General features: G+C 41.0%; 1 protein-coding gene across 1 annotated transcript in view; it reads right to left on the bottom strand.

Annotated features, from left to right (window-relative positions):
• Positions 1-13,877, bottom strand: part of kcnip3a (Kv channel interacting protein 3a, calsenilin) — a 41,717-nt gene that overhangs the window by 24,073 nt on the left and 3,767 nt on the right. Inside the window, exon 3 of the mRNA XM_086076113.1 lies at positions 8,185-8,302. Coding sequence (XP_085932239.1) covers positions 8,185-8,190 — 6 coding nt within the window. The 5' untranslated portion in view covers positions 8,191-8,302. The remainder of the gene's footprint in view (positions 1-8,184; positions 8,303-13,877) is intronic.

The raw sequence follows: 13,877 nt of genomic DNA, 5'->3' as shown, positions 1-13,877 counted from the left end.
AACGCTTCAGCTAACTTTGTCCGAGGGCAGCACTTCTCCATCGTAATGTCTGCACATCACGCACACACGCACACGCACACGCACACACACGTGATCTATATGGTAGAACATATGTGCGTAAGACTCGGAGTAAACAGAGCAGACAAAAAAATGGCTGTCATCACTGTTTTCCAACATAAATGATTAAATGTGAGAGGCTGTGGCGTTGTCGTAACAGGACAAAAAGGAGAATAGAAGCAAAACAACATAGGGGAAGTGTTCTGTATGTCACAAGATTTTGAAACATCGAGACAGATGTGCAAACACACACACACGTCAAATGCTCCTTAAAAACTACAGCAAAACAATACAAAGTTCCACATGGTAGAAAAAGTGACTGACAAAAAATGCCACAATTTTTCATTGAAAGTGCATGTTATTTATTTATTTTTTATTAAGTTTGGGGTGGGGGGGTAATTTTTTATTTTATTTCCCAATGCATTTTTAAGCAAATGTATTTAAAATGCGCAAAACAGACATGCGACTTGTGCCCGTTTCTATCTGTTTTTCTTTTGCGAATATTGAGAGGGGACTCCACCGCTGTAGGTGGCGGTATACACCGTAGAAGTGCGATCCATCAGTATTTTAAAAGAAGAAGAAGACCAGGAAGCGACTGCGCTGTGTAATGACAAGTTTTCTTTGGTAATTCTTGATAAACTGTCGCGTTTCTTCCATCTAAAATTTCATTAATATTGGCTTCTTTAATTAATTACAAAAATATTTCTGTTTCACCAAACATACCTTACTTTATCGTCCGACATTGCATTGGGACTACAAACGCACATGTGATGTAATATCCTGGTCAAGACGTGCGACGTGTATACGGTCTCGTTTCCATTACCAAAATTAGCATTTTCCTTTTTTCGATACGCTTCAAAATCAACCTCCTTTAAGCGTGAAAACATTTTTGCGAATTTTGGGCCCTTTTTTGAATTTCTAGCGTTTCTTTTCCATTTTATTTTTGTATTTCTTGAAAATTCTAATAAAAATGGGTGGATGTAAACCCGACTATTTACTGCGTATGCGGCTTTTCACTACTCGTGGGCCAGTCTGGTCCCGAACCCCTACGAATAGTGGGGGTCCACCGTTCAATAAAATATAACATACATTTCTCGTTTCCCACCAACGGACTGAAAGGATCCAGTACAGCCCTAAAAAAAAAATCCTATTACACCCAATCCTAAATACTATATGACAGTGGTGTCCAAATATTTTCCTCTGAGGGCCAAATATAGAAAAATAGGATGCAAGGGCCACTTGGATTTTTATTTTATTTTTTTACTTTAATTTATCAAGCGCAGCAAAATCAGTCAATCAAGAAATTGCAATTTGTTTATATATTACAGTGTTTTTGAAAAACTGCTACCTGGTCAGATTGCTATAAGGCAAATAGTTTAGGACTGTACAAGATTTTGGGATTGTTGAAACTCTGCAACTCACCAGGAAATATCAGCCCCGACGCTGAACAGCAGCCAAATGTTGTTACTTGTTTAATTTGGAAATAGTACATTTGCACGTTAACAAAAGCTGGACAGTATATAAAACTAATGTATTAGTAGCAGATGTGACTTTTAGTATATCCCGCGGGCCACTTAAAAATGGACGACAAGCCACAAATGGCCCACGGGCCATAGTTTGGACACCATTGCTATAAGAACTCTATTTGCTAGCCTTCTCATTTTTAATTAATGAGATAATCATTTTAATGTGAGATTTTAATGTCACTATTTAGCAGTTAAAATGAAAAAGAAAAAAAAGAAAATGAATCCTGATTTAAATAATTAAATTATTCTGACTTTAATTGATCATTTTACTTTGCAAATTAACTGGGTTATAATCATGCAGTTCTCGTCCCTGACCGTGAGCACTTGTTTCACGCTTTTTTTTCCCCAGCACCCTCGAATAAAAAGTATTTTAATTCGAGATACTTTTTGTGTGTGTGTGTGTGTGTGTGTGTGTGTGTGTGTGTGTGTGTGTGTGTGTGTGTGTGTAAAACCAATGGCATTATACAGTAGTAAATGCATAACACCATTTTAATTTTGTTGTATCTATTTGATTTTCATTATTATCACAGTCCTTGTGTTGATTGGCTGGAAATCTTCAGGATAAAATAGTTGTGCATATAACACAAATCTATCCTCCAGTCTTGTTTCCTTAAATATGAATCAACTGTGCAAAACGAGTTGGAGCGAAGTTTTGAATGTCAAATTGACCTTATTCTAATTTGCTTTATATAGTAAAAAAAAAAAAATGTTGATGGATAAGATCCAATCGATTGACAAAAGTCAAAACATTGAATGACAACACCCTTCCTCCTTTTTAAATATTATGTAAGGAACATGATAGGAATCTTATTCAGATTGATTAGTATTCATGCTAATTTGCATATCGCATGAAGAAATCCGTTAATGTCCCTCAAGGGGAAATTCCATTTTACGGCCAGCTACATTTTTCCCCACACATCCCAGGAAGCGATTTTCATATTCCTCAAAGTCTTTAGCATTTAATCCGAAGATTGACATGTGCATGTGATTTGTAAGGGAAAATGAAAATTTGAATTGACGGAGGGAGGCAGATAAGAGGGGGGGGGGGGGGGGGGGGGTTGAGTATTGTCGAGGCTGAACTGAACGTGAATGGTGACAGAGTAGAGTGGAAAAGAGCGTTAATGAAGAGGGAAGTGATGTAAAAAGTGAGGGACATTAGTGCACGAGAGCTCCCATTAATAAATGATGTGTTATTAACATTCAGCAGGTCCGAGGAAGATGACATCGCTCATGCTCCACTTTGTGTCTTTCTGATAATCTTACGCACTTCGAAATAAGTATCGAAGGATGTGCTTGTGTCTACAAGTTGCACTGCTGTTATTACTATTAAATGTTTTGGTGGAAATATTCAAGTGACGCATTTGTATGAAATACAAGTACCTTAAATGTCAAATAAAATGGACGCTGCATGTGATTTTATTTTTTTTACAGTATTAAATTGTTACATCATATCATTATTAGTAAATTACAGTATCACCGACTGCCAAGTTATTCCGATTGATTTAAAAATTCCATTCTATACACCGTAACATGAGTGAATGTGTTCAAAGCTTATTTACTGAACAAGTGATGTTTTTATTAACGTTTTTACAACCGTAAACTACTTTCCCACAACATCAAACTCCAAATTAGAATCCTCTACTTTGGAGGTTTGACTATTTAAAACACGGGTTGATCCGATTCAACCTTCCTTTAAATAAATACCACCATTCGTGTTTTCTGTTTGTTTGGGTTTTTTTCAGTACCGTCTAGCAGTGAAAGTACAGACGACCCTTTTGATCAATAAATAATAGTTTAACAGATGTTTGAGGCACATTAAAGGCAAACTGGACAAGTGCAAATTATGCTGCATAAATGAGTGAGCAGCTCAACAACCGTAAGAAATATCTCACCAGCTGGTGACACAGTACAGAATATCTCGTAATAAACATGATTGCATATAGAGTGAATATAATGTATTTATTAGGGGTGTGCCAAAAAAGCGATTCTCATTTAGTACGATTCAAAATCGATTTTAAATGTCCCAAAACCGATATTATTTAAATTATTTTATACTGTCTTCCCTTTGTTTGTGTGTGTCTTTATTGGGAGCGCTGTTCATGTTGTACCCGATTTGGCCACTTAGGGGCAGTGTGGTTCCATGCGATCTGATACACTGTTAAGTAGTAGCCACATTAGAGAGTAGAAGGAAAAAGTCACGCTCAAGTTATTCCAATAAAAGTTGTTTTTTTGCAGCGTGGAGCCGTTTTTTTGAGTGATAAAAGTGCCGCAAGTAGAGCACCAATTAGCATTAGCGAGTCAGACTGGAGCAGATCATTACGATTCCCTGAATATCTATCAATTGAAGCAAAAATTATTGTCAATCAAATCATTGTGAATCGAAAATCTATTCTGAATCGAATCGCGCACCCAAAAATCGGAATCAAATAGTTTTTCGGGTGAAATGAATTAAAGGTAAACTGAGCAAGCTGTTCTTTCAAAAGTGTGTTTTAAACTGGTAGCCATTAATCAGTACACCAGACGTAGCTCTCAGATAAAAAAAAAAAACTGGTTTTGAATGTGCTGAAGAAATTCAAATGCTATTTTTCCTGAAAATATTGGTCAAACTGCATCATGTTATTGCATTATTGCGGGGATGCAGACGAGCACGCAGATGGCGTCTTTTCAGCGCAGCTCTTACATTGGATGTAATCGGACTGTTCAAGTGCATGCAAGACATTAAGTGAGCGTGTTGCTGCTGTATGAAAGGGAGCAAACAAGGAGCGCCCGTTGATGTTGGAGCGCCGATGCTATTTGTGTGCGGACAGCTTGCGCTCTCAGTCGGTGTGGCTGTCGGTGCGAATCAGAAAGCGAGGAGAAAGGCACCGTCCATATGGAAGCCAAGCTGTGTGTGTGTGTGTGTGAGGAAAGATACTATATTGACGTGTGAGCCCTCATGTGGAGGAAGAATTAATCCTCTCGGGGGGGCCCTCGGGGCAATAGAGGAGCCATGTTTCAATTACCCGCTCCTCCTCGCTGCAGAAAGAGTGCCCACGTGGCAATGTGTCTCCGAGGGTCGTCACTCGTCTTGTTTGGACCGCATCGACCGCTCATAACCCGAGACGTGTAAGACCGGCGACGCATTCATTGATTACAGATTGACATTTCTACAGCGGCTGTCGTTTTCACCTCGCCGCTCTTTCTTGATTTGAGGGTCGATAACGCCTCCCAGCGCTATGTGAGCTTCATTTGTTTTCTTATGAGGAAGCCAAATCGCTAAACACTGACAATAAAAACAACCAAAAATTTAATAAAAATAAAAATAAAAGCTGCTAAGCATCCCGTCAGACGTTGTTGAACTTGTGACAGAGGCGTTTGATGGCCGAGCCCGGGTACGGTTACGTCCTGTTGAAAAATTCAACGAGTCTAACCTTACGAATCACGCCACCTATTGAGCAGGTGATTCCGTCAGACACGGCGAGAGGCGCAATGTGACGCCCTGCGTTCGTGCTTGCTTTCATACGCATGGCGGTGGATTCGTTCAAACTTGCTAAATGGGTTCAGTGAGGGCGGCACGGTGGCTGACTGGTTCGCACGTCCGCCTCCCAGTGCAGAGGACGTGAGGTCGAGTCCGGGCTTCGGCCTTCCCGGGTGGAGTTTGCGTGTTCTCCCCTGTGCTTGCGTGGGTTTCCTCCAGGTGCTCCGGGTTCCTCCCACATTCCAAAGACATGCATGGCAAGTTAATTGAACACTCCAAATTGTCCGTAGGTGTGATTGTGAGTGCGGATGGTTGTTCGGAAAGCGGTTAAGAAAATGGATGGATGGGTTCAGTGAGGTTTGAGTGTGTGTGTGTGTTGCATCAATACTGGACTGCAGAATTGTGTGCGACTGCTCTAATTGGTGTACACTTGACTTACTTGAAGACAAAAGTCCAGCATCCAAACAAGTCTAAAAGCACTGCATGACGAGGGTTACAATCAGGCCACACGTGAGAATTTTGACTGATGGATCATTTACAGTGTTCAATGAACCTATCATGTATGTTTTTGCGACACACACACACACACACACACACACACACACACACACACACACACACACACACACACACACACACACACACACACACACACACACACACACACACACACACACACACACACACACACACATGCGGGGAAGGCCGGCCCCCTAATTCGAAAGCCACGAACGACCTCTGCACTGTGAAATCAAACAAAAGTGACACACAATCTGCATTCAACAAGTCGTAACACAAACACACGTTTATGATAAGGTCCTTATAACGTCATTAATTATTAATTTACTGTCTGACAGAAAAATGAACAACAAGGTAGATATGACGCTCGTGCCCATGCATTTTATAAACAAATGTGTAAAAAAAAATGTTTTTTTAAAACAATGTTAAGAGAAAATGCTGCACTTTGTGGGTCCCGCCATCGAAAGATTGAATTGAATGAAAAAACACGATTCTTTGTCTGTCAGCATCTTGTGCCTTTCTGGCTTTCATTTTAAATGTTTGGCAACGGGGCAGATTGCCGACTTATTGTAATTATTTTGGGACAACAATCTGTCGGTTTGGCTCAGCGAGTGGACTTTTATCAGGCTCACGCACGCACGCGCGCGCGCGCACACACAGCAGATGTAAGAGGATGAACTCATGCTCGGCTTTGGTTCTTTGAGGGCATGTGAAATAGAAGCACATGTGATGACACAATGTTTTGATGATTTTTTGAAATTATTTTTTATTTTTAGTTGTACGCCATATAGTTTAAAAAACACTGAATTAAGGGAGAAACTTTTTTTTTTTTTATGTACTGTATACTCAACTGATAAGGATCGGTGATGTATCACAAACATTTTTGACAAGGCACTTTTTTATTCTGACATATACTGTATTTATGATTCTAACACTTCTAAGTATATACAGCAAAAAGTGAAGCAGGTTTTATTGCAATACCAGACTTATAAAATACACTTTTTAGTCAAAACAAAATGTTGGCAATTTCAATAAACGAAACATTATTCAAATTTACATTTAAAAATAATAATAATAATTTTTGAATCGAAAAAAGATCAAACCGTGACACTAATGTATCGAACCGAACTGTGAATTTTGTGTATCGTTGCACTCCTAATAATTACACCAGCGAGCAAACATCTGCGGAATCACCAACAACCGATCACCGATCACCACGTGCCATGCCGGTCACGAAAACAGACGAGTCCACTAATTGACGTGTAGACTTTATGACTCCGCATCGACATTTAGAGCGTAAAGTCGACTAATTGCCAATTACGTGTTTTTGGCATCTCATCCTCCAATCATTCGAAAGACAAACAAGCCGAGAGTATGAAAAATACGCTGACTGTGGATCAGCTTAGCGTTAGCTACCGCTACCGGAACAAGGGCAGCAGCGCAAAATGGAGCTACATTTTCATCACTAAAGTGTTCCTTCCATGCATGTCCAAAAATTCATGGACAACAACTTTATGCTCACGTCAACTTCATTCAACACAGTAGTGATGGGAAAATGAAGCTTCATGAACCCCTTGTGATACTTTTTACTCCTCAAGATGGTGCACTTGGCTTAAAGATGCGGAGTGGAATTTTTATTAAAGTTCCACTGCGTCTTTAATTGAATAAATCCACTCCATCGTCAAACCCAGAGCGCCATCTTGAGGAGTTAACATAAAATGGCAAGTGGTTCACGAAGCTTCATTTTCTCCATCGCTACGCATCTGGTGTCGGACCCTTTTCGATTAGGTCAAGGTACAGTCATGGCGATGGGCACAATGCGCACGTAGCGTTTTAGCAATCAGTCGAATTCAGGGAGACGCATTAACCGCAATGTTCTGCAACCCCGACGAGCGGGCCGACGGAGAAAGTGCATGTGAAACTGCGCATCCGTCTCGCCACTTGATGATCATCAATTACTGGAAAAGCTCCTCCACATCAGCCCGCTCTTATTCCCACAACTGAGTGTTGCCGACATTATGCATGCATTAAAACATCTGACCTCAGACGAGACTGTAAATGTCATTTGTATGTCTTATCAGCGGCGCGTGTCCAATGTGAGCGCGTCACCGTTTGATGCCCCGCAGCACAGACGCTCGATTCCCTGCAGCTTTTAATGAGCAATTCCCCCTTGCTCAAGGTGTTGAAAGTCACTTTGTGGGGCTTTTCCACTTTACTTTGTCTAACAGCCGCTGATTTACACTCGGCACTGCACTCACTCCGGACGACACGATCGGCCCGTTTATAGATTTTTAAGTCAAACCCGAGGAGGAGGGAGGAAAGTGAAGAATAAAGAGGAGAAGGAGGAGGAGGAGGAGGAGGAGGAGGAGGAGGAGGAGTGTGAAGCAGGAGAGGAAGATGCCAAGTGACACTTGCTAGAAAAGAAAAGCGTCTGCGGGGTTCGAGTGCAGGAGCGACTCATCATCAGCCGTGCAATTACATAACTTCGCCTCGCAAGTCATCAAACGTTTAGGAACGCTCTCAATGAACACTTTCAACAACAGCAGCTTGTGTATCGTTCCCCCCCCAAAAAATAAAGCTGTATTTTGGATTTCTCTACACGAAAGACGTCCAAAGTCATCTTACCTGCATGATGTTTGTCCGGGGTGCTTCTGGCTCGCGTGTCCGCTCTCCGCCCACCTCAACCTCCGACTGACGCGCCAGCGGAGTGGATGCGAAGGAATGCAACACGGAACACACACGTCTACAAAAGAGAGAGAGAGAGAGAGAGAAGGAGAGGGGAGGGGTGTGCGAGTGTGGATTTTCATCAGTGGGAGCCCAATGACGCGGAAATGTGGAGTCAACAGGCGTGCTTGCGGTTATCATTTGCAAAGCTCGAGAGTATCACCTGGAGAGGTTTCGCACCTGCTACACATTGCCGGAATGCATTGACATATTTGAGGAAACGTACTTAGTTGTGTGCGCTTGTGTGTGTGTGTGTGTGTGGATGACACACCTAATTAATAGGGATAGTCGATAACACTTTTTTTCAGTTTGATACCAGGACTAGTACTCAACTCGAGTGGGCACCGATACAAGTACGGATACCACTTTTAAGACATAAAATTTCCCCCAAAAACAATGGCAGATAATTTTGAGGAAAGATCTCTATATCCCAATATAGCATTTTTCCTTAAAACTGTATTTCATTTACTAATTTGCTCCCAAAAACGTATAAATATGTTCTATTGAAATATTACCATGGCGTATTTATACGTTTTTTGGTATGCTAGAGCATGCAGCCTCTGAACTAAAGAGAACGCTTGAAGCAATGGTAGTTATTACAAAAACGGCCAGCAGGTGGCAGCAGAGTATAAGAGATTTCCCCCCACTGTTTTAAACAGATTTGTGAATAATGATGAAACTTAACTATATTCTAATACTAATTGCTGCAAAACGGAAACAGATAGAAATATACTTTTTTTTCCTGATGACAGAAGAGACTTTAATCTTTCTTTCGATAGATTCCATGTTTTTATAGCAATAGAACACACTATTCTGTGGGCTTTGCTAAATCAGTCAAAATCCAGTAAAAGAGCCATGAGCGACGGGGGTTGCTTCAGTGACGATAGCTAGGAGTGAATGAGTTAATGGCAGTCTTCCTACCACCCTTCTCAAAGTTGTTTACTTTAACAAAAAATATGCTTTTATTTTGGAAAACATACTGTCACCCTTGGGAGGTTTGTTCAAAAACATCAAATTCATTCTACAACCGTTGATGACTTGAAAATTATGCTGAGTGCTATTTTACATGAACCGTTTTTACAAACCATAGAAAAACAGAAGAATTTAGAGCACAGTGTTATAATTGTTGAATATTTTGTGTTGCTGACCACAACTGGGCCCATTTTTCAGTAATATAGTAAACATTTGTGGAAATGGGAACATTGACTCACGTCAGTTTACAATCTGCGCACCTCAATTTTCAACTGTTGCCCCCTAAATTTTCAGTTTAGGGGGTCATTGGCCTACAATACATTTGCGACAATACATTATGCATATAGTGCTAAATCAATACTTCGGACAGTGTCCCTCAAAAGCTCGTGTAAAAGCAGCATTCTTGTATTGGGAGTCATCACATTGTGCAGGTGTCCCTAATGTTTTGGCCAATCTATATATACCCACACGGGTGAGCAAATTATACACGACGCTGCCAGAGTATAGCGCAATAATCTGCAACTGATGAGAACAATAGACTTCTTTTAAAAAAAAAGCAGTTCATTTTCTTCTAAGGCGTATCTCAAAAACCTGTGATGAATATGATGATGCATTCAATGTCCCAATTTGTGTTGAAATAGATGAAAGCTGGTGTTAGGCAGTGTTTTAAAAAAGCAGACTGTGCAGCAGCGCTTGAAGGCAGCACCTCACATTCTTCAGCTGTTCTCTCCTCTGTGATCACTGCAGCCCATTTCAGCATGTCAAAGAAAGGGAGACCCTTAGCGTGTGTGTGTGTGTGTGGTGCATTAGATTACAGTATGTGATTGCCATGAGAGCCATGGCTACAGAAATGCAATCAAAGCTCTGCTGGAGTTTTTTTTTTTTTTTACTCAATGAGGAACTGGATCCATTTAGACGACCTTGGCTGAGATGTAAAGTAGTAATCAAGCCAGGTCAAGCCTGCTCAAACATCCCATTGATTGAATAATGAAGAGCCGAGATATGTAAATAGCCTGCAGGGTCAATGAGGAAATGCCATCTGTCAAAATAAAACGCCGTCCTGTTAGTTGCAAAAGCTCTCGATGCGTTTCCCGGAGGAGCAACATTTAACTTGTGTTATTTTTGTAGAAAAATGAACAGCGAGATTGGAAGGAATGCTCACAATTCATATGGCATTTAATGAGCTTTTCCTGAATATAAAATTGTTAGCGCTGCTTAAGCATGAATATAAATACTCCACAACTTCCTGTATATTTTCACACCAATTTCCAAAAGTGGTGATTAATACTGAAATAGAGTCTAATAAATATACCGATAATTATAGCCTGTATAATATTGTAATCAATATTTGAAGTTGTACATAAGTTATCCCATATTTATTCATCTGCACAATGACTCCTATTCGTGACGGTTGCTGCTTTGTTTTCCCCCAACTTTTAGAGCAGCAACGGCTGTGTAACCAGGAACCGCCCTAAAAGAAATAAAAAGAGAGGACTCGGCAGAGTGTGCTTAAGAGCGGTAGGAGATTGTAACTGTGCACATCTCTGTCCGTTCTCCTCGCGAGTAAAGATAATCTAAGTCTCTTGTCTTCCGTCTTTTGTTTCTGACCGTGACATTCTATAAACGCTTATTATCAGCACAGTGTCCACACACTCTCTCTCTTTCTCTCTCTCTCTCTCTCTCTCTCTCTCTCTCTCTCTCTCTCTCTCGTGGTTTTCTGTCTTTTTGCCTTGTCAACATGCGCGTCCTTGTGTGTCTTATCTCCATCGTTGTCTCCTGCTTTATCTTTGCCTCAGTGACTTTGCCTAAAACATGCACGCTGCTCTTCACAAAAGGAAACACACACACACACACGTCACAAACATTCTGACATTCTGATTAATATAACATATGTGGAATATGAGTTATGAAGCAAAACCCAGCCGTTTTTATCCATCTCAGTGGGCGGCCATTTTGCCACTTGCTGTCGACTGAAGATGACATCACAGTTGCTCAGGGCTCAGGCAACGACCAATCACACCTCAGCTGTTTCTGAAGATGAGCTGTGATTGGTTGTTACCTGAGACCTGAGCAACTGTGTTGTCATTTTCACTCGACAGGAAGTGGCAAAATGGCCGCCTTATGATACTGATAAAAACTGCTGGACCTTGCTGCTTAACTCATATTCTACTAACACAATATTAATCAGAATACCGTATTTAGACTAGTGGGGCTGCATAGAACATATTGTCAAAATATTTGGGGGGGGGGTTGACTTCCTCTTTCAGGAAAACACCCTGATTAGCCAAACACTTCTTCCTTTTCGCTACTGTAAACAAACAAAAACGCTCGGCTTAAAGCACGTTACATGTAAACGTGTGTACGTGTGTGCGCACATGACAATGATGATGAAAGGACGGTCCAATCCTGCCTGCTTCCTGCCGAGCATCGGAGTGGAGACCCCCCCCCACCCCAAAAAAAAACCATCTCACAGCTGGAATGATGCTCATTTGGAAGAATGAACAGAACACACCGATAAGGTGCATGTAAAATAACACACGAATGTACACGGAGCAGCAGCATCTTGAGAATATTTCGCCCCAGAGATGAATTTTATGTTTCTATGGAGAAGACGGTCTATTTTTAGGAGAGATATAAATAGATCTTTGTGTCGCTCCGAGGCTTGCATTGCATGTCCCGATGTACCCAAGCATGCTCTACTGTATCTTTTTCCCTCTTTATGGAGATGGAGCTGCTTCCCATATATGATAATGATTCATCGAACAGTGAACCAAAGCTGGATGAAAGTTGTAGGAACACGCTGCAATTCATATTCATCAGAATCATCACCTTTAGCATTATAATTGAGTATGCTGCATGACACGTGAGCAGCGGGCTTTAGAACGCGGACGCAAACGATGGTAAGGGGCACCGCGCAGGCTGGCGGCTTATTACGGAGGTAGGTTCGGGGGGGTGAGGCAGGGACCAACTTTGTAGCCGTGGAAACTGTTGCTAAGGAGCAAACTGTGGCATCCCCGGACACCGAGGGACAATTACAGTCGGTGTGCAGGTTGGATGACAATAAAAGCTTTGACAAAAAAATGTCTGCCTTCATTAAGTTTTATCAGTGGTCATTTATATTTGCAGTGGTGCCTTGAGATATGACTTTAGTTTGTTTGATTTGTTTTATTATTATTATTATTATTAACATACGGAAGCATATTGCATTCATGGGGGGTCCTGTTTTTCTGACAAATTTTTTCGGGGAGCTTTGTTTTTGTGTGTACTTTTTTGTGTATTTCTTTTTGTGTGGGGGGGGGGGGGTTGTTTTTTAGGAAAAACTGAAAAAACAATATTCAGAAAAACGGTGGGAAATTATTCAAAAAACTGAAAAAAAAATAACAGATCACCAGCTTCTGCTTTTGGGAGTATTTTTTATTTATTTTTTACCTTTAAACTCCAAGTGACTTGTTGCAGACTCGCTAATGGCGGACATTTTCCTGCATACCTCCAACGTACCTTCAACTATATCACTAAGTATATAAACATGTCAATCGACTGGCATGATTTTACTACGCGAGCAGTTAAGTTTTAATGGAAGCATATTGCATGCGCCCACCATCAGCAAGTCTGCAACAAGTCACTTGGAGTTCAGAGGTAAAAAAATAAATAAAAAATACTCCCAAAAGCAGAAGATGGTACTCTGTTTTTCTGAATATTTTTTTCTGTTTAAAAAAATACATATTTTCCTCCCTGTTTTTCTGAGTAATTTTTCCTAAAAAACAAAAAACAAACAAACAAAGCTCCTCCCCCAAAAAATCTGTCAGAAAAACTGACCCCCAAGTAAATGCAATACGCTTACGTATTAACATACTATAATATACTCTCCGGCCGGTGGCCCTGGTGGGGCCCGGGGGTCGTCCTTTGGCGCTGCCGTGGCCTGGGGGGCCCTGAGGTGTTGCGCTTGCTCTGTTCCGGCGGGGGTCGACGGCTCCCCTCTTTGGTGGAGATTTTCATGCATGCCAGATCCACCACACCAGCATCTACCGAAACTCAGACACAATCTGTTTCCTCCTCAGGTTATTGAATCGGTGGAGGCTGGTGTCTCGGATCTCACGCGGCTTCGTCTGTCCTTCCTTCCTTTTCTCGGTCTCTCCGTTGGTCTCTTGAGGCCTCCCTGATTTTATGTTTTTTGGATTTGTTGGGGTCTGGATGTTTCTTGGGCTGGGGAGGAGTTCTGGTGGGGGGTGTCTGGTCGGTGCTAGATTTCACCTTCCTTGGTTTTCTTCGGTCCCCTCGGGTCTCCTGGTGTTCGATTTAGGTGAACGGTATGAGATTTTTTTTCTAATAGGTTTTCTGGTGAGCTAACAAATACACACACGCACGCACGCACGCACGCACGCACATACACATACTCACCCACACACACAAAAAAAAATAATAATGTATGTATGTATGTATGTATATATGTATATATGTATGTATATGTGTGTATATATATATATATATATATATATTAAAAAAAAAAAAAAAAAAAAAAAAAAAACATACTATAATATACTGAAATAAATATACAAAGAATTAAACATTTGCCACCTTATTTGCTCTAATTCAATGGACATTGTGCTGCGCCTTCTGGTGTG

Source organism: Leptonotus elevatus, chromosome 5 (assembly GCF_054856555.1).
Source record: "Leptonotus elevatus isolate MCC_2025b chromosome 5, RoL_Lele_1.0, whole genome shotgun sequence".
In the NCBI taxonomy this organism is placed as follows: domain Eukaryota; kingdom Metazoa; phylum Chordata; class Actinopteri; order Syngnathiformes; family Syngnathidae; genus Leptonotus; species Leptonotus elevatus.
This window is presented reverse-complemented; position numbering and strand designations above follow the sequence as displayed.